Source organism: Gossypium hirsutum, chromosome D09 (assembly GCF_007990345.1).
Source record: "Gossypium hirsutum isolate 1008001.06 chromosome D09, Gossypium_hirsutum_v2.1, whole genome shotgun sequence".
NCBI classification, from domain to species: domain Eukaryota; kingdom Viridiplantae; phylum Streptophyta; class Magnoliopsida; order Malvales; family Malvaceae; genus Gossypium; species Gossypium hirsutum.
The window spans coordinates 15,916,767-15,935,568 of record NC_053445.1 but is presented as its reverse complement, the minus strand read 5'-3'; the positions used below and the strand labels follow the sequence as shown (position 1 = coordinate 15,935,568).

At 36.4% G+C, this 18,802-nt stretch overlaps 1 protein-coding gene, 2 non-coding genes and 4 pseudogenes across 6 annotated transcripts; 6 read left to right on the top strand and 1 right to left on the bottom strand.

Moving 5' to 3' along the window:
• The first annotated feature begins 25 nt into the window (after positions 1-25).
• Positions 26-144, top strand: LOC121221822 (uncharacterized; annotated as a pseudogene).
• A 181-nt stretch (positions 145-325) lies between these two features.
• LOC121221279 (uncharacterized) lies at positions 326-444 on the top strand (annotated as a pseudogene).
• Positions 445-625: 181 nt separating this feature from the next.
• LOC121221578 (5S ribosomal RNA) lies at positions 626-744 on the top strand. Its single transcript, XR_005918966.1, has one exon. It is a non-coding gene; the product is annotated as a 5S ribosomal RNA (ribosomal RNA).
• Positions 745-931: 187 nt separating this feature from the next.
• Positions 932-1,051, top strand: LOC121221787 (uncharacterized; annotated as a pseudogene).
• A 150-nt stretch (positions 1,052-1,201) lies between these two features.
• On the top strand, positions 1,202-1,319 carry LOC121221983 (5S ribosomal RNA). The gene has a single exon (XR_005919152.1). It is a non-coding gene; the product is annotated as a 5S ribosomal RNA (ribosomal RNA).
• Positions 1,320-4,819: 3,500 nt separating this feature from the next.
• Positions 4,820-18,013, bottom strand: LOC107892050 (probable transcriptional regulator SLK2; annotated as a pseudogene).
• On the top strand, positions 5,958-11,296 carry LOC107892049 (uncharacterized). 4 transcript variants are annotated; one of them, XM_041101836.1, is made up of 3 exons: positions 5,958-8,009; positions 8,091-8,188; positions 8,309-8,348. In XM_041101836.1, the coding sequence occupies exons 1-3, from the start codon at positions 7,508-7,510 to the stop codon at positions 8,312-8,314; spliced, it is 606 nt and encodes a 201-aa protein (XP_040957770.1). In that variant the 5' UTR covers positions 5,958-7,507; the 3' UTR covers positions 8,315-8,348. The 4 variants fall into 4 exon arrangements, with proteins under 4 accessions (XP_040957770.1, XP_040957766.1, XP_040957767.1 ...); XM_041101832.1 differs by having other exon boundaries at positions 8,091-11,296; XM_041101833.1 differs by having other exon boundaries at positions 8,091-8,370.
• Positions 18,014-18,802: the final 789 nt, after the last annotated feature.

Sequence of the window (18,802 nt, the reverse complement as noted above, 5' to 3'; positions counted from 1 at the left end):
TAATCAATATTGCGCAAGAGTTGACAGATGCGATCATACTGGCACTAATGCACCAAATCCCATTAGAACTCTACAGTTAAGCAAGCTTGGGTGAGGGTAGTACAAGGATGGGTGACCTCCCAGGAAGTCCTCATGTTGCGTCCTCCCATTTTATTTCATATAATTTTTTTTAGTTTCATTTTCTAAACATCGTGTATATAATTACTTATTTGTGTTTTGCGAAGGAAATCATTTGAAACGTTATTTGGTCGAATTCGCAATTAAATTCTAGGCGCAAGTGCAATAAGGGGCAGCCTTTATATAAATAGATTGCGCCTGAGTTTACAGGTGTGATCAAACCAGGACTAATTCACCGGACCCTATCAAAACTCCGCAGTTAAGATTGCTTAGGCGAGAGTACTACTAGGATGGGTGACCTCTTGGAAACTCCTCGTGTTGTACCCCTCCCGATTTATTTGATATAATTTTTTTAGTTGCATTTTCTAAACTTCGTGTAACTAATTACTTATTTGCATTTGGCGAAATAAATCATTCGAAAGGTTATTTGGTCAAATTTTCATTCAAATTCAAGGTGCAAATTCGTTAAGGGGTAGCCTTTATATAAATAGATTGCGCAAGAGTTGACGGGTGTGATCATATTAGCACTAATGCACCGGATCCCGTTGGAACTCTACAGTTAAGCGTGCTTGGGCAAGAGTAGTACTAGGATGGGTGACCTCCTGGGAAGTCCTCGTGTTGCACCCCTCCCATTTTATTTCAGAACAAAAAAATTCTTTTTGTTGCATTTTCTAAACATCGTGTAACTAATTAGTTATTTTCATTCTGCGAAGTAAATCTTTTGAAACGTTATTTGGTCGAATTTCTATTCAAATTCGAGGCGCAAGTACGATAAGGGGTAGCCTTTACATAAATAGATTGCGCAAGAGTTGATAGTTGCGATCTTACTAGCATGAATGCATCGGATCCCATTAGAACTTCGCAGCTAAGCGTGCTTGAGCGAGAGTAGTACTAGGATGGGTGACCTCCTTGGGAAGTCCTCGTGTTGCACCCCTCCCATCATCATATAATTTTTTTTAGTTGCATTTTCTAAACATCATGTAACTAATTAGTTATTGGCATTTTCTAAACATCATGTAACTAATTCGAGGTGCAAGTGCGATAAGGGGCATCCTTCATATAAATAGATTGCGCAAGAGTTCACGGGTGCGATCATACCAGCACTAATGCATCGGATCCCATCAGAACTCCGCAGTCGAGTGTGCTTGGGCGAGAGTAGTACTAGGATGGGTGACCTCCTGGGAGTCCTCGTGTTGCACCCCTCCCATTTGATTTTATATAATTTTTTTAGATTCATTTTCTAAACATCATTTATTTAATTAGTTATTTGCATTTTGCGAAATAAGTCATTTGAAACATTATTTGGATGGATTTTCATTCAAATTCGAGGTGTAAGTGTGATACGGGGTAGCCTTTATCTAAATAGATTGAGCAAGATAAATGATGTTTAGAAAATGCAACTAAAAAAATTATATAAAATAAAATGAGAGGGGTGCAACACTAGTACTTCCTAGGGGATCACCCGTTCTAGTACTACTCTCGCCCAAAGGCACTTAACTGCGCAGTTCTTATGGGATCAGGTGCATTAGTGCTTGTATGATCGCACAAACGTAAAGTTTGTAGTGTGCAAGGTAAAGTCTGTATTGTAATCATTAACGGTGGGAGTTGCACAAATGTGGCCAGCACTATGATGGTGGGAAAGCTTGGTTTAACCACTACCAAGCATCAGCACCCCTATAAGCGGCAATGGCTTAACGACGGAGGCGAACTCAAGGTTACCAAACAAGTGATCGTTGCCTTTTCCATTGGTAAATACCCAAACGAGATTGCATGCGATGAGGTACCCAGACCGAAGGGTTATCCATGATGGTTATGCCAATAGGCATACCTTAGCTCCTCTTACACCGAAGCAAGTCCATGATGACTAACTTAGATTGAAAGAGTCTGTTGAAAAATCGAGAGAAATGTGCAAGAGAAAAAGAAATGAAAAAGAAAAAGAAAAGAATTCAGAAAAAAATAAGGAAAAAAAAAGTTGGAAGTGAGTGAGGTAAAATAAAGTGAAGTACAAAAACGAGAAGAAAAAGAAAGAAAAAGAGATAGTGAGTCTGAAAAATGGAATTTTTATGCAAGAGAAAAAGAGGAAAATGAGATCGAAGAAATAAAAGAAAGTGTGGAAAAAGAAAGAGAGCTTGAAAAAGAAACGAGTGAAGAGAGTAGTCAAACAAAGGGGAGGACTATTTTTGCTAACCCACATTCAAGTCTACCTTTTGATTTCTTTTCATTTCAGGTTTATAAAATTCCACCTAAAGACAAGTTCCAACTTCATTACCTTACCGACAAGAGACGATTCCAATTAATCAAAAAAGGTATGTTGGGGAGTAAACATATTCTTCAAGTCTCCGAAGGGAAGAAAGGTAAGGAATCTCTCGAGATTCAATCAAGTTGGTATTCTTTTGAATTTCGTTGACAAATGTACCAATGTCTTTAATCTCAAAAAAATTCTTCACGACAACCTGTTTTGTTCGTTGAATCAAGTTGCTGATTTTGTCCCGAATAGTTTCTTAAGGTGTTTGTCTAATTATTTGTTTTGTGTTTATTCGAATAACATCAAATTGCATGTTGATTTGGACATTTTTGTTATTGTTTCAAACATAAACCAACAACACTTGATTGTTGTAAGTGATAAAGAATTGTCACGAGATAAGCTTAATCTGTTTGATTTAGAATGCTATGTGAATTCTTTAAATCAATGTGAGAAAACTTCATGGATATCTCTGCCTGTTCGAAGGAATTTTGAAATTTTTGATTGTTTGAACATATCCAAGCCAAAATCATATTTTTTAAACATGTGTGAATTGTTGTTGAATGAAAAGTTTTCGTTGTATTAAAAAATAAGGGATCAAAATCATGGGTTTAAACCCGGAGCATGTTTTCCTAAGTTATTGTTGAGAGAAGGTGATCATCATGATTTTACTTTGTTTAACTACGTTGGACACTTTCATTTGCTCCATGATTTATCATTATTTTGGAAAACAATGTATGTGAATTCTAATGATGTACAAAGTCAAAATCAACTCTTTGATTTCGGAGATTTTTGTTCTCTATTTTGGTTGAAAGGATTTAAGAATGTCTTGCATGATTATAACTTTCAATTACTCCATGTTTCTTTTATGTTGCCAGCTATGAAACTCTAGAGTCAGATTGAAATGGTAAGACAAAATCTTGTTTTTGATCCCGGAGTTAACTTGAGTTTACATCTTTCGGAAGGAACGCTTAATATTCATTATGCTTATACGAACTGCAACATCTTTGAATTGTTCCAAGATCATGTAAGCAATGCATTGAAAGAAATCCTCCATTTTAATTTTGTTACTGAAAATGTTCTTAACTTTCAGGTTCCAGAAAGATTTATGTTCAACCCGATGGAAGGAAGATATAATTCTAGTGCCAATACAGGAGGATGTTGGTGCGTTAAAGCGCATGATCTTCCTATTTATGGGTTGATGAGCGATTATGGGTAATTCTAGGCATTTTCTTGTATAAAAAAAATAGATATGATTAGAACATATAATGAAATTGTTCAAAAAAAGATGACATGTCAAAAGAAAGCGCTTTTATAGAAAGCATTTTTTTGAAAAACGCTGTTCTCAGGACACATTTTTCACATCTACGAAAAAGTAACCTATTTCACTAAATGATCAAAATTTCAGCCTATATTTCCTTATTTTTCTTGAAATCGGCATATAATCTTAATTTTCCCATATGTCACCAGAAATTCCAATTGCTCGATTATATTTTAAGGCTTTCTTTTGTTCTGACTCATGAGAGGACAATGTGCAAGGTAGCTCTTCCATTGCTGCAAAGTAAGAATTCATTTTAAAGTTCAAACTCACTCCCGGTTTGGTTCATTTTAAACACTTTCTATAACTCATTGACATGAAAACTCCTTACAATTTTTCAATCTATCAGTACTCTTGTCTTCAAATTGAGTTGCTAGATAAGAGTCCAGACCAAAAAAATAATAATAGAGGTTAAATTATTCGGCAATTCAACTATAAAAGCAAGTAATTTAGTTCTAGTATATATAAATATGATGAAATAATTGCTATATATTTAAACTTTTAAACGGGAGTAAAGTTAAATATTAAAAAAATTAACTTCTCAATTAAAGTTTTTAAATCAATATAAAAAAATTGAACAATTTAAGCACTATCGTGTTTTGAATAATGTTGAATTTAATTTTCTGTTTTTTTTTTTTCATGTCATGTTTAAGCACAATAAACAAAATTTTCTAAAGTTCAAGGTTATACTCAAGTAAAGTTTATTTGGATTAAATTGTTCACTTTTATAATAGATTAACTCACTCTCCAACTTATAATCGAGAGACCCACCGACTAACGAAAAATGGATGCTTTATATGAACTTTCTCGGGAATATCTTGGACAACTTTAAAATAATTATAAATACAATAGAAAACGTTATACGAACTGTTAGCTAAGGCATCAAGCATCAAGCATCAGCATAACAAATTGGTGGGTGCGTTTTTCTATCGGTATGCATGTGAGGTAAGCTGAAATGGGACATGATGCCCACTTCTTCCGTCAGAAGAAATCACTTAAGACTTTACGCCATGCCTATAATTGAAGCATTGCTAGAGTTGTAAACTGTTTGCCATCCAGGATATCACAGCTTTTCTTTGAAATGTTTAATTGCTTTAGAAATTCTCATACAAGCGACGCAAGGAATCATGATAGTGGGGCAGTGAAACAGGCAAATATTATATATTAATAAGAAACTAAATCTCTTCTCAAGTTCGTTCAATAGATTACACTTGTTGAAAATGATACAAAGATCCCCAAATACCAAGTCAAGCACAAAGCAAGTGATGTCGCAACAATGCCATGTTAAAGAGGCCCGGATACTAGAAAGAAAAGAAAAATACAGCTATTTCCAGTATTCTATACAAAAATTTGCCCGACACTCACACAACGGAAGCCATTTATTAGACCAAACAAAGTCATGCCTTCCACCCATAATTCGTATGATCATCTACGTCACAGTTAAAAAACCCATTTTCCGTTAACTCATGAGCTATATCCGACATAATATCATCTTGCAAATGAAGATTCTGAGGCAAATCAGGTGCTCTCTGGGTGGATACATTGTTGCCATCAGCTGGGGTAGAGTCACTGTTTGAAGCAGCTCGGTAACTGTTGCTTTGACTTGGTGCAGCCCTTGCAACACTTCCCGACATATTAGAGGTAGCTGCAGCAGTGGTGTTGCTTCCGAAGCCCATTCCATTTCTTCCCATGCTCGCATTCTCACTCTGCCCACTCCAGGACTGCTGCTGAACTCCCGTATTATTATTGGGAATCTCATGGAGCAGCTGTCGTATCATTTTCTGTTGTAAAGCCTGGTTACTCTGAGAGGGTAGCAGATGGTTCTGTTGAATTAAGTTAGTGACGGTTAATGTATGCCTCTGCAGTTGAGGCTGCTGAGCTAGTACATGCGGACTTGATAAGCCACTAACAGGCAGGGTATGCATGGAACTTGGTAACAATGCAGCACGACCTTGGAAATTTGAGGATGGACTTCGGTTAGAATTATTGAAGGAAGACGAGGCTTCCTGATGAAGAGGGCTAGGCTTTGAATTCATCGAATTCTGCCTAACAAGCAGATTCTGGTAGTTAGTAAGTATTAAAGCAGTTTGTGCTGAACTGCTTAAAGCTCCCCGACCGACTATGTTATGGTTGTTGCCTGTTTGATTGTTTATTCCAGGATGCAATGCCATCAGCTTATTGAGTGTATTCCTCTCTGTTGGCAGACCCTGAACGTTGGCTAGTTGCTCCATTTCCAGCATTTTTTGCATTTGGAGCTTGGCTGCAGTGGCATGTCGAGGATAGTTTTTCAAGCCATCTGCAGATTTTGTGCTTAAGCAAACAGACAGACAGAATCAAAGCTGTAATGGTTCTCTCTCAATTCACATTAACTAAACTGTAGAACCACCAAGATTTTAGCAGATTAAAATTCCAGATACATGGAGATGTTTAGTCTAAAACGAGAATAATTCACCTCGAACATTTTCTTTTCCCAGTGGTTGCAAAATTCCAAGTGGTGAAAACAGAAGGGGCTTAAGAAGTTTATTGTGAAAGAATCAGGGGATGAAGACAAAGGCTATCTAGAAAGTTCCCATGAAAAGCAAAGCATGCAAGCTTTCTCCTTAATAAAGGGAACAGTAACCAGGTGATGGCCACAATCTTTACAAATCTGATGATTTTCTTAAAAAGCAAAAATGGAGCAGCTAAATATTATTCCCATGCTACATAAAAGTAGTTACTTCCTCTTGGATCTCTTAACTAAATACCACCCAATCAAATAGAAAAAACACTTAGAATGATTTTATTTTGTTTTTAAATAAAGCAAGTATGCCACATTATATGACAGTTATTATAATACAATTCCATTATTGCCCGTCAATAGATGAGATGAACAAAAGAGAGATCATCTATTTATGAATTTAATCGCTCTACTTTATGAAAACTGAAAAGTTAGCCCCTTTATTTTAGTTTGTCAGGATTTGGTCCTCCTACTTTCCGAAACTGAGAAGTTAGTCCAATTGGGTAACACTCTTACATCTTACTATTGGAATTCCTATAATTAAGGATAGAAACCTTACCTTATTACTAGTAGTTCCCTTGTAAATAGAAACTAATCTCAGTTACTGATTCTTAGGAAATTAGGAATTGTTTCCTTTAAAATAATTATTCCTCCCTTTATAATCTGTAAACTAAAGCAGTAGAAATATACAGAAAATTTTTCCTCTAAGTTTTTTCATGGCATCAGGGCTTTAGGATTCATTCGCTCCTATTTTTTTTCTCTAATTTCCCTTCCTAAAAATTCCTTCGGTTTAGTCCTCCAATGGGTGATATCAGTGAAAATTTCTCTGAAACCGAGACATCACAAATGACTCAGAATATCAATCAGAGAATCACTCAAGGTGAAATTAATTCATCCCTTATAATCACTAATCATCGGCTAAATGGGAAAAACTTCCTGCAATGGTCTCAATCGGTTCTTATGGTGATTCGTGGTCGTGGCAAATTAGGATACATCAATGGAGAAATTCCACGACCAACCATAGCAGATCCTACTTATGCCACTTGGGAACTCAACAATTTAATTGTAATGTCTTGGCTAATCATTTCGATGGAAGGCCATATAAGTCGCACCTATCTTTTTTTCAAAATTGCAAAAGACGTGGGATGCAATCAAAGAAAACTCCTCAGATTTTGGAAACGCCTCCCAAGTAATTGAGATCAAGCTTAAGGTAAAGGATATCCGACAAGGAACACTCGAGGTAACTCACTACTACAACAATCTGAAAATTGTGGCAAGAACTAGATATGTACTATGAGACAGATTGCGTTAAGGCTTAGAACACAACAGGTTTATGACCCATCTCAACGATGAACGTCTTTATGAGTTTTTAGCAGGACTGAACCGTGAGTTATATGAGATCAGTAGCCGAATTCTGGGCAAATCACCTTTCCCAACGATCAGTGAAGCATTTGCAGAAGTTAGAAGAGAAGAAAAGCGTCGTCTTGTCATGATGGGAGATTCAAATGAACCTAAACCTATGACCCCGATTTCTAACCGTCCTACTAAATCCTCTGCTCTCATCTCCAAAGGTCCACAGCCACAAAAACGTGCTGGAAATGATTCTGTATCAACAAGACCATGGTGTAGTCACTGCAATCGTGTTGGTCATACAAAAGAAAAATGCTTCAAACTCCATGGCTATCCTGAAAAAAAACAAAAGGTTAATAAGACTGCCATGTTATCCTCCACTACTGCAGATGATGTTCTTGATGTTCGCTTAACCAAAACACAGCTTGAGACTCTCCATAAGATACTTGGTAGTCCCACTACTCATGGATCTGTAGCCACTCAAGGTACTGCCCTCAACATTACTTTTGAATCTAATAATCAATCTCCTTGGATACTCAATTCGGGTGCCTCCGATCACATGACAGGTGACTCCACGTTGTTTCACACCTACACTCCTTGTCATAACAAATCCCAAATCCGCATAGCTGATGGTTCTTACTCACATGTGGCTGGAATAGGAGAAGTACAAATGACAAAGAGTTTTTCTCTTGATAGTCCATGTCCTGTAATTTACTTTCAATTAGTAAACTTACTAAGGATGAAAAAGTTCTTGCTGAATTTTCTGCAATTGGTTGTGATACAGGAATAGAAATCGGGGAGGATGATTGGCACTGCTAAAGTTGATGATGGACTAAAAACAGTACACAAGGGGGATGGGCTCTATCCACTTCAAAAGAGGACACTATTATGTTATGACACCGTAGGTTAGGACATCCAAACTTTGTGTATTTGAAAAAACATCTTCCGCTGTTATTTCGAAATAAAAGTATTAATTCCTTGAAGTGTGAAATTTGTCAATTATCTAAACATACCCGTGTGCCATACCCATTAAAACCACATATTCAGTCCCAACCTTTTTCATTAATCAACAGTGACCTATGGGGAGCCAGTCGAGTGAAAAATATTATAGGGGCTAGATTGTTTATAACCTTCATTGATGATCATACTAGGATCTGTTAGGTCTATCTACTCAAAGAAAAATCTGAAACACCTAAAGTATTCCAAAATTTTCACTCAATGATTCGAACCCAATTCAACTCTACCATACATACCCTCCGTACTGACAATGGGAGAGAATACTTTAACTCTGTCTTAAGTCCATACCTTTTTGACCAAGACATTATACACCAAAGCTCTTGTCCTGACACTCCTCAACAAAACGGGATCTCTGAGAGAAAAAATCATCTCCTTGATGTGGCTCGAGCTATAATGTTCACCATGAATGTTCCAAAATACTTGTAGGGAGAAGCTGTCCTCACTGCCTGTTATCTCATAAATCGAATGCCATCAAAGATCCTCAATTTCCAAACACCTCTAAATACTCTTTTAAAGGCCTTCCCTCTATTTCATGTTCCTAATCTTCCAGCCAAAATATTCGGCTGTAAAACTTTTGTCCATAACCATCAACCAAATCAATCCAAACTTGATCCTCGAGCCCACACCTGCATCTTCATTGGATATTCCCCTACACAAAAAGGCTATAAGTGTTACTCACCAACATTGCGCCGAATGTTTCTCTCGGGATGTTACCTTCTTCGAAAATGAACCATACTTTGCAGCATCTCATCTTCAGGGGGAGATTTTTAATGAAGATGAGACCCTTAATACTCTCCTCATTATACCTCCTGATCCTACTACTACTATCACAAATAAACCTATTCCAAATTTAGTTGTTGTTTCCCCTGCGCAGCAAGGGTTTAACACTGTCCTTCCCGATAACAATACCTCCATCGAAGTACAACAGCCACCTGATCAAGGAAAACAGCAAATACAGGTTTACTCCCGACAGAATCGTTCTCCTGAAACTGATACAGTAGTGCCAATTACATCTCCAACCGAGGACTGTTCTGAAACAGAAGTCCCACCTCCTTCACCATCCATCTATCTTCCAATTGCAGTTCGAAAGGGTACAAGGAGCTGCACTCAACATCCTATTTCTCGGTTTGTATCCTATGGAAATTTATCTGAGTCTTACAAAGCTTTTGTGACTAATGTTGATTCTATAAAAACTCCAAAAAATATAGAAGAGGCTCTTGAATCAGCTGAGTGGAGACAAGCCGTGATGGAAGAAATGAAGGCCCTCAAAAACAATGAAACATGGGAAGTCTCGGTTCTACCTAAAGGGAAAAAAACCATAAGGTGCAAATAGATTTTCACTACGAAATTTAATCCCGATGGCCGTATTGACCGATACAAAGCTCGACTTGTGGCTAAGGAATTCACCCAAACTTATGATCTTGACTACAATGAGACGTTTGCACCGGTTGCCAAACTAAACACCGTTCGGGTTCTGCTATCTCTTGCTGCCAACCTTGATTGGCACTTGACTCAATTGGATGTAAAAAATGCTTTTCTCAACGGGAAATTAAATGAGGAGGTGTACATGGATTTCCCACCCGGGTTTGAAGAAAACAAGGACCAAGTGTGTAAGTTGAAGAAATCCTTGTATGGGCTGAAACAATCTCCACGAGCGTGGTTCAACCGATTTGCAAAAGCTATGACTAGCAAAAATTACATTCAATGACAAGCAGACCACACCATGTTCTACAAGCACTCGGAAGAGGGTAAATGTTGCATCCTTATCGTTTATGTCGACGATATAATATTAACAGGAAATGACTAGTGAAATATTGAGATTGAAAGAATTTCTTGGTACAGAGTTTGAACTTAAAGACTTGGGGAGTCTTAAATATTTTCTTGGTATGGAGGTAGCAAGGTCGGAAAAAGGTATCTACATTTCCCAAAGGAAATATGTTCTTGATCTACTGTCGGAAGTTGGTTTGATGGGCAGCAAACCAGCCGAAACTCCTATGGAGTTTATCCTTAAATTGGGAACTAATGAGGATGGAGAAAAAATCGACGGGGAGATATCAACGTCTAGTAGGAAGGCTCATCTACCTATCTCACACCCGTCCAGACATAGCCTTCAGTGTGAGTGTTATTAGTCAGTATATGCATGCCCCGAGGGAGAAGCACTTGGAAGCTGCATATAGAATACTAAGATATCTAAAAGGAACTCTTGGCAAAGGTCTGTACTTCAAGAAGACTGTCAACCGAAGCGTGGAAGTCTACACTGATGCAGACTGGGCAGGTTCTGTTAATGATAAACGCTCTACAAGTGGCTATTGTAGCTATGTTTGGGGTAATATCGTGACGTGGAGGAGCAAAAAACAGTCTGTGGTAGCACGCAACAGTGCAGAGGCAAAGTATCGAGCACTATCTCATGGTATATGCGAAGGAATTTGGATACAAAGACTTATGGGAGAACTAAAAGTGCCTTATACCAGACCTATGAAGATGTACTGTGACAACCAGGTTGCTGTCAACATAGCACATAATCCTGTGCATCATGATCGGACCAAACATGTGGAAATAGATCATCACTTTATAAAAGAAAAAATACATTCAGGAGAAGTATGCATCACCTACCTACCTACTAGACAAGTTGTAGACATGTTAACTAAAAGTTTAAACAGAAACATGTTTGAAGAACTTATTGGCAAGCTAGGTTTGATTAACATCTACACTCCAGCTTGAGGGAGAGTGTTGGGATCCCTATAATTAAGGATAGAAACCTTACCTTATTACTAGTAGTTCCCTTGTAAATAGAAACTAATCTCAATTACTGATTCTTAGGAAATTAGGAATTGTTTCCTTTAAAATAATTATTCCTCTCTTTATAATCTGTAAACTATGCAGTATAAATATATAGAATATTTTTCCTCTGAGTTTTTTCACTTACTGTTAAATCGTTGACTTGGAAATTAGCCGTTTAGCAATTTATATGTAAGAAAGTATCAGTAGTAGTTAAGTGATTTATATATGCAACAAATTAGCAAAAATCAGCATTTCAAGTTCATGTGTTTACCGACCAAACTAACTTTTCAATTTTCGTAAAATATGAAGATCAAATTCTAAAAATTTTGTCAAGTAGAGAGATGAATTTTATAATTTATAGAAAAAATATCAAAATGTCAGAGGTCAGAAAGGGAAATAGTCACTTACCAATAGGCCCAACCTTTTGTTCTCAACAAAAATCTATCAGATCTTTCATGCTGATCACAGCCTCAGCAATCTATAACAAATTACACAAACTGTAAGGAAACTCAAAAAAGAATATTTGTTTACAGGAATTTAATGCGCAAAACCAAAACTGTACCTGCAAACATCTCACATATCTTTTCGAGAAACCAAAATCATTCAGTGATTGTAACTCCAAACTCTTGACAAGCTGTCGTCCAGCCATCAGGAACCTGAGAAAGCAATCAACGTTGCATCAGTGGAACCCTAATATCCAGGTAATAGATATGAGTAAGATGCAACCAAAATACTCACTGAAACCTTCACTAAATTAAAAATAAATAAATAACCAGTCTAAGCTTCTATTACTAAATTAAAACTACACCACAAAATTGAACTTTTGGGGCTGTGCCCCTCAGGCTAAATTGCACACAAGAGAGATAATTTCACACAGGTTTCTCAGACAATAACTTGGAACAACTTATCTGCTTAAAATCTTAGAGGATCTAACTAGAAGAACTAGATAAGAAACACCAATTCATGGAATGAAAAACTTCTAATATTGTATGATTAACTACAATGACTTGGAACAACTTATCTGCTTAAAATCTTAGAGGATCTAACCAAAAGAACCAGATAAGAAACACCAATTCATGGAATGAAAAACTTCTAATATTGTATGCTTAACTGACATGTTGCTGTTTGTTTGCAAATCCTGCTGAGAAACGCTGTCAGACCCGCCTTCAGAAATTGAGCTATGACATTTTTGTGCCACCTGAAGTAACTGGTTTACCTGCATGATTTAAAATTTCAAATTATATCATGTGTCTTTAAATAACTTGAACAAAATGAGCACCTGATCAGGAAATGGAAAGAAATATGTACTACAGGAGAGTTTCGAGCAGAGATAAGTTAAACTAAAAAGCACTCCACCTACCAAAGGAATGCAATTTTAGAGATTAAAGGATCAAAAGAAAAGCAACAAAAATGATTCACATCTTTTGGTCCTCTTAAGATGTTCTGCTCCCCATTATCAGTAGATTCAACACAACATTTATGGCCTGTTTGGAAGGAAAGGAACTAATGCTTTACTTGGTAGAATAGAAAGAAAATTTAAAAGATGGAAAATTGTAAAGGTAGAAAGATAGAAAGATAAAAACATATATATATTTCTTTCTATTGGTGTGCTTGGTAGGAAGAAAAAATTGAAAGAATTGAGTAATTTCCTTTTCATTCATTGCTTTGTAAAATTGAAAAATAAGAGAAAAGAATGAAACTTTTAAAATTTGCATAATATTGAACCAACATATACCCCACTATCATTTCAATCCTCTCATTTTCTAACCTCTTATCATTCCAATTTGGAATGATTTATTTTTATGCATTAGGATGAAAAATAGTTAGTTCTCTTATTTTCTTTCCTCTCACTTTTTCTCTTACCAAATACAATTTATTTTCTTTCTACTTTTCCACTCCTTCCATTATTCTACTATTCCACTCAACCAAGCACATCCAAAAAAATAGTAGAACAGAAAGGATTAGAGTTTTTTATCCTACAATGTTTGAATTTCTACTTTAAAAGATAACAGCAGAGTAGAGGTTGGAGGTGAACTGAGGTTCTGCTTGGTATGAAGGATGGAAAAGAGTGAGGATGGAAATGTTGTTAAATTAATGAAGTTACGAAGTGGGAAAGTGATTATGAATATTAACCATTTAATTAACAAATTTTTCATACTTGCTCTTTTCCATCCTTCCTACCAAGCAAAGCCTAAAAGATAGCATAGCAAAGATTGGAGGCAAACTAAACCCACCTCATTTTTTAAATTACTTCAAGTTGAAAGGGTTTGAAATGTAATTATTTTCTTAGATATGCAAACAATAGCACATCAATTATATAGTTTGCTCTACTCCCTTCTCATCTCCTTTCCTAAACTAGGTAGGGAAGACTTGTTATGTCTTCACTTCTCACCTTTCAACTCATTTATTTTGTCAAGTTCAGAACACACAACAAAAGAACTTCAAATCCCTTTGCTCTCTTTCATAAGAATTTAAGTACTATTATTATTTGAGCTCCATGTTGAATGCACCTCTCTTATTACATAAATCCCCGTACATAGGGCCAACAATCGATATCAATCACTTGTGAAACATAGCTACATAACTTGCATGCAAAGATTACCTCCCATGCATTTCATCTCTAAAGGATATAGTTTCACATTGAACCCAAGAACATTTATATGGTGGAAATATATGAAGGTTGAGGGATTATGTTATTCAAGTGTTTATTTTATGCTTTCCCGATTTGGTTGTAACCTTTACCTATATTTAGGTTCTTTCAGATTGAATAGTATTTTATTTCTCTTCTAATTATTTCTTTTAGTGTTATAATTGGTATTCGATTTTATTAGATTTTTTAATTTAGTTATAGATACTTGTGCTTGTTTCAATTAGGTGTTGGATGATGAATTTTTGAGTTTTTGAAATATTGACTATTGAGATATTCTCCCACTATTGTTCTTTGGTTTTCACCCCTGATTCTTCCACTTCTCTCTTGATTTCCTTTCTTCCTTCCACCTTCCCTCCCTCATTTTTTCATTCAATTTCTGATTTTCCCCCTAAAATATATATCTTTCCCCTACTTGCTCTACATGAAATTACCATCAGAGCCAAGCAAACCCAAGTAAAGAAAACAAAGCAAGGGTATAATAATGTCACTTGAAATTAATATAGTAAAATGTTGGACATTGTTCACAACTTCCAATTGTCCTACTCATACAACTTCTATTCTTTAAAGACTCAAGTACAACTGTATGCTCTTTAAAACCATAATTATATCCAGCAGTAGCACACATATGGTTATCTACCAAAAAGAACAACAGAATCATCTTAAGGAACATAAATTCTCATCCAATTGCATGGTAAATTTATAATAGCAATGTCGTTAACTTTTGATTAGTGAGGAAGAAATAGAAAAGGAATGAGACTGAGTTAAGAGGTTAGGTCTAATAAGTTACAAATTTTAGTACCTGAGGTGCAACTAAACGACGAGGATAAAGTTCTTCATGTCTACGTGCACAAAACTCCAAAGACAAGATCTACATAAAAGAGAGTGCAATAGGTTATTCCTAGACTAAAGCAACATAACAACTCAAAATATGGAACAATTTTCATTTATGTTAACCTTTAAGTCCTGAGTAAATATGATTCGAAGCTGACCCTCACGCACAACACGAAGCTGCTCATATACACTCTCCTGAACTGCTTTTCCATATTCCAACATCATCATCCCAGAAGGAAATCTACACTCGCGTGGAAAATCCAAAAACAGAAGCTCATCAATTGCTCCACTGCTAAATTTGATTTCATTAAGTCTTGGTAGTACTTCAAAAGTTGCCTCTGTCAAAATGATAGTAATTAGTTAGTCAAAATCAAGTCATTGGTCAAATAGTAAGTTGCCAGAGCAATTATAAGTGACTTTTTAAGTAAAAATATATATTGAAGCTACAGCACAGTGCACAAGTTCTGTAACTAATGAGACAACATGGGTATTAGACCTGGAATCTACAGTTCCAGAGAAAGTTATGAAACCATTCATATAAATTTCAATTCACTGGTATATAACACATTGTCCAATTGGGAGAACAAGAAATGAAAAAGCTTAATTCAAGAAAGGTTTACACTGAGAAAAGAAAAATCAATGATTCTAGAGCCTATAAACCTAATAATTCAAAAAATCCATTTCCCTCTACAATCTAGAACATCAGTACACACAAGAGAAAAGAAAAAAACAATAATCATGAGTCTGAAGGAGATAAATCTGAAAATCAATGAAAAGAAGTAATGCTTTAACTGCAAATAACTTTCTCCAGTAAACAATCAGTAAGGTCTATTTCCGTACCCCATTTATAAAATGTGTTTCCTACCAAAATTAATTTAAAAGAATATTGCTCTACAACAAAGTACATGCTCATAAATCTCTTACCAAATCCCCTTCCAGACTTAGACCCACAAATGTCACAATACCAGGCATCCTGAAATTTTATGTGAAAGAATACATGTTAGAAGACAATTTAAGAATCAAAGTGACATATTATTATTGGTATAACTTAGGTATCCTTCACGTCTGTGCCTGTTTTACGGTCCATGAAGGTAATTATCTCAGGGTTCGTGGTTGCCCCTCCAACAATGTCATTTCCAGAGTTCAAACCTGAGTGCAATGTGCTTTACCACTACTCCCAACACTTGTAGAAAAGCCCAGACTTGGTCATATAAATATAATTTTCTTATGTTACAAACTACAAAATAGAGAGCAGCATAAAGACTAACCATAGCTGCTTGAGGGAAAACACCAAGTGCATGACTGCCAACATTATTATACATTGATAAACACCATCTTTTCTTTGCACGGGTAGAATAATACTCTGCCACAAATTTCCTCCAGTATGCAATTGTATTGTCCAACAAAATTAAGTAGACAGGATAGGATTCAATAAAATTTGAACTGTAGCATTTACCAAGTTGAAAATTTGTTAATGTCAACACAAAAGACCGTGACAGAATTACAGAAAGATAATTGAGCATGCACAACAGCACATAGTATATTTTTAACTAAGTTAAACATGAGAAAACTTCACAATCACACCAAGAAGATAATTGAGCTGAAATTGTTAGCTGAAACCATTTCAAATACAAGATACTTAGCCACAAGATGCAGTGGACAAAAATTTTAACTCACGTGTGGCCTTTGCCGTTGGTGATATAGGTATTGCATTAACCGGCGAGCACATACACCACTATCAAAAGGACGCTTCATTCCAGCTACTTGTTGCATGCCCTGTTGTGGAAATTGCTGCCTTAATTGAATTTGTTGCTGCTGCAAGTGGGCTCTCTGCGAAGGTGGCATTGACTGCAACATTTGTTGCTGTTGCCCAAGTCTCTGCTGCTGATACAAATCTTGTAATCGAGGGTTTCGACCTAGCAACTGCATGAAATCCTGCCTTTGCAGCAGCTGTTGCAACATCTGTTGCTGAAGAAAGTCTTCTTGCTTGACATCTACTCGAGGTTTCTTACGCACCTGGGATAGATTACAAGAGTCTTGCATGAAGGACCCTTGGACCCATGGACCCATGGGAAGTGAAACTTGGCCAGTTTGTGATGTGGGCAAAGATGTAGCACTTGAGGCCCCTTGAAGTTGCTGGCTCTGCTGCATGTGTTGGACACTTGGTTCTTGATGACCTCCAGAGGATCCATCAATGACTGATGAACCTGACATATTGTTCGAGGAAAATGACATGGGCGATGCTGGTAAGCGCATATATGAATCTGTATTGAAGCTAGAACTTCTCTGCAAGTGGGGACCTCCTGACAATACCGAATTTGCATCTGTGACCAAGGAACTAGCCCCAACACTAGGTCCTGAGTTTGCCACACTGTTCAGCACTGTACAATTCATGTCCCCGGAAACTGGACCCAGATTATGACAACCAGTTCCAGGAATTGAATCAGAAGAGTTCTCATAAGGTGAGTTCATGCGAGAGTTAACAACTGCCTGGGACTGCCCATCTCCTTGGAAGAAAATTCCAGAACTAGAAGAGGACAGGGTTAACCCTCCAGCCCCCCGAGAAGGTTCCATTGGAGACACCGCCCCCTGGTGGCTGGAGTCTAAATAGGTATCCAGAGCCAGGCCTTTCTAATAATAAATACGGCCCCAACAATCTGTAACAGAAATCTAAAAACACTGTATAATAGAAAAAAACAAGATAACAATAGTTAGAATTCCAATTGCATGTGTTCCAAGAAAATAAAATTACTAATTTTCAAACAGTATTCCACCTAGATAAATCAATCAATACTGGAAACACCTTGGAAGATTTCCTAGACTAATCCCATTTTTTAAAACTAACTTCCTTAAATGTCTCCCCACCTGCACACACAACTGAAATCCCTAATCTGACCCAACTCGCTAAACCAAGAATCTCTAACTAGAATGTTAAAACCTAAAATCCTCCCGCTAGCAATCATATCACTTTTAACACTCGAAAAATTTTAGTGTGGAAGTTGAACTAGAAAAGTGAGAGAGCCCAAGTGGACCCAATAGAATAATGCTAATTAAAGCGTTACTAACAAGTTAAAAAGGAAGATCAAGAAATAGCTAGCAAGAACCACTTCAAACAAGAAATAGCAAACTTTCCTAATTCTGGAGATCGATCAAAGCAGATTCGAGATTAAACTACTATATGTAAATAAAAAGGATTAAACAAAAAAACTAGAGAAAATAAATTACTAATTAAGGAAATAAACAGAAGCTACCAACCTCAAAACCGCAGACTGAAGAAAGGAAAAAGGAAATACAAAAGCAAAAGGTCTTTTTTTTATTTATTTAATTTTTAAAACTCAAATTGGAAAACTGAAAAAAAGAAATGGTAGCAAGAAAGCTTTCAAGAGGCGCTTTATATACCAAGCGCTAATGACAGAGTGAGAATTACCGGTTGCAACGGTAACTTTTCCTATGTAATCGAAGGTGCCGTTTCGTAATGAAGGACACGTGTCGATATAGTCTAAACGTGTTCAATTGTGGATGACGTGTTTAGATTTCATTCGTTGATCTTGAGGGAGTCTACGATAGGTGGCGGGGATGCAATATTTTGGGTAGATGTCTTACTTCGATGGTTGGGTAAAGATTTTTGTTTAACCCGTCAACCGATTTCGAGAAGAAAAAGAAAGTGGCAAAATTTTGATTGGATGCAGGAAGGAATGCTTTGAGATTTGACACTGCTATATAGGCCATTTTTTATTATAATAATATGTGCGACTATTTTATGATTTGAATATAGTTTTATTTAAGTTAAAATGATACTTACATAAAGTCTTTTAATAATTTCGACTTTAAGAGTCGTAATTGATCTAAATGCTTCAGAAAAAAATTTCACTTCTACTTCTTCTAATTACTTATTGGTTGCTATATAGGTGATTTGTGCATGGGTATTTTCAATTCAATTTAAAAAATATTTAGGGTAAAACTATTGTTAAGTTTTTTTTGGTTGATATGCAGTTTTCC